Source organism: Dipodomys ordii, unplaced genomic scaffold, assembly GCF_000151885.1.
Source record: "Dipodomys ordii isolate 6190 unplaced genomic scaffold, Dord_2.0 Scaffold255, whole genome shotgun sequence".
In the NCBI taxonomy this organism is placed as follows: domain Eukaryota; kingdom Metazoa; phylum Chordata; class Mammalia; order Rodentia; family Heteromyidae; genus Dipodomys; species Dipodomys ordii.
In genome coordinates this window covers 512,487-513,726 of record NW_012267471.1, presented here as the reverse complement: position 1 = coordinate 513,726, position 1,240 = coordinate 512,487, and the positions used below count along the sequence as shown (strand labels likewise).

At 44.0% G+C, this 1,240-nt stretch overlaps 1 gene segment (V, D, J or C); it reads left to right on the top strand.

Annotated features, from left to right (window-relative positions):
- Positions 1-233: 233 nt before the first annotated feature.
- On the top strand, positions 234-752 carry LOC106000986. The segment is given in 2 exon segments: positions 234-313; positions 437-752. Coding segments are annotated over 2 exon segments (360 nt in total).
- Positions 753-1,240: the final 488 nt, after the last annotated feature.

The window sequence follows — 1,240 nt, the reverse complement described above, 5'->3', positions numbered from 1 at the left end:
GATCAGTGGTCTGCTCCACCCACAGGAAGAAATGTGCTGATTCTCTTCTGTGGCTACAATACAGACTGTTGCCTGACCTAAGTCTCCTGAGACTCTAATTTGTGTAGATCTACTGAGATGAGGCAGTGGTACAGTTGTGTTTAACCTTGTCCAGATGCTGATGATTTGCATGTGCCAGCAGCACAGCCCACTATCCTCAGGACTTCTTCATAGGCTGCTCATAGTCAGTGTAGCAGTCTGTCCCAGTCAGCACACAACGTGGACATGAGGATCCCTGCTCAGCTCCTGGGGCTCCTGCTGCTCTGGCTCCCAGGTAAGGATAAAGAATATTGGGCATTAAAATTCTTCAGTGTGATCCATGATGCTTTACTCTTCAGGAGAGCCTTATTATAAGTTGGTTAATAATGTGGTATTTGTTTCATGTTTGCCCTGCCAGATGCGAGGTGTGACATCCAGATGACCCAGTCCCCATCCACCTTGTCTGCATCTGTAGGAGGCACAGCCACCATCACTTGCAGAGCCAGTGGAAACATTTATAGAAATTTAGCCTGGTACCAGCAGAAACTAGGGAAAGCCCCTAAACTCCTGATCTATGCTAGTAGTGCTTTGGCATCTGGCGTTCCATCCAGGTTCAGTGGAAGTGGATATGGAACAGAGTTCACTCTCACCATCAGCAGCCTGCAGCCTGAAGATGTTGCCACTTATTACTGTCAACATGGTTATGGTGACCCTCCCACAGTGATATAAGCAATGACAAAAACCTCCCAGGGAAACAGAAATGAAAGTCTGGGCTGCCCCAGCTGCTCCTCCTGTTGCCTCCACCTGCTGACAAAGCTGCTCATATATAGACAATATAGACTTGAAGAGTGTGAATTGTGTCAACACCTGAGATTCATAAAACAATAACACAAGTAATAGATATTCTAAGCAGCAATTGGCTTTTTGTTATTGTTATTGTCACTCTTGGTGTTTGAGTTCTTTGTCTCAAGGTTAACACTCCAACATATTGAGCCACAGTTCCATTTCTGGTATTCTGGTGGTTAATTGGAGCTAAGAGTCTCACCAAGTTTCCTGCCCAGGCCAGCTTTGAACTAGGATCATGAGATGTCAACTTCCAGAATAGCTAGTATTACATATATGAGCTACCACCAGGAATTGTTTATAATACAAAGAACAGATTCAATGCTTCAGATTTTAGTCATTACTTTTCTGATATCTATTGTATTAACATATTTTAGCA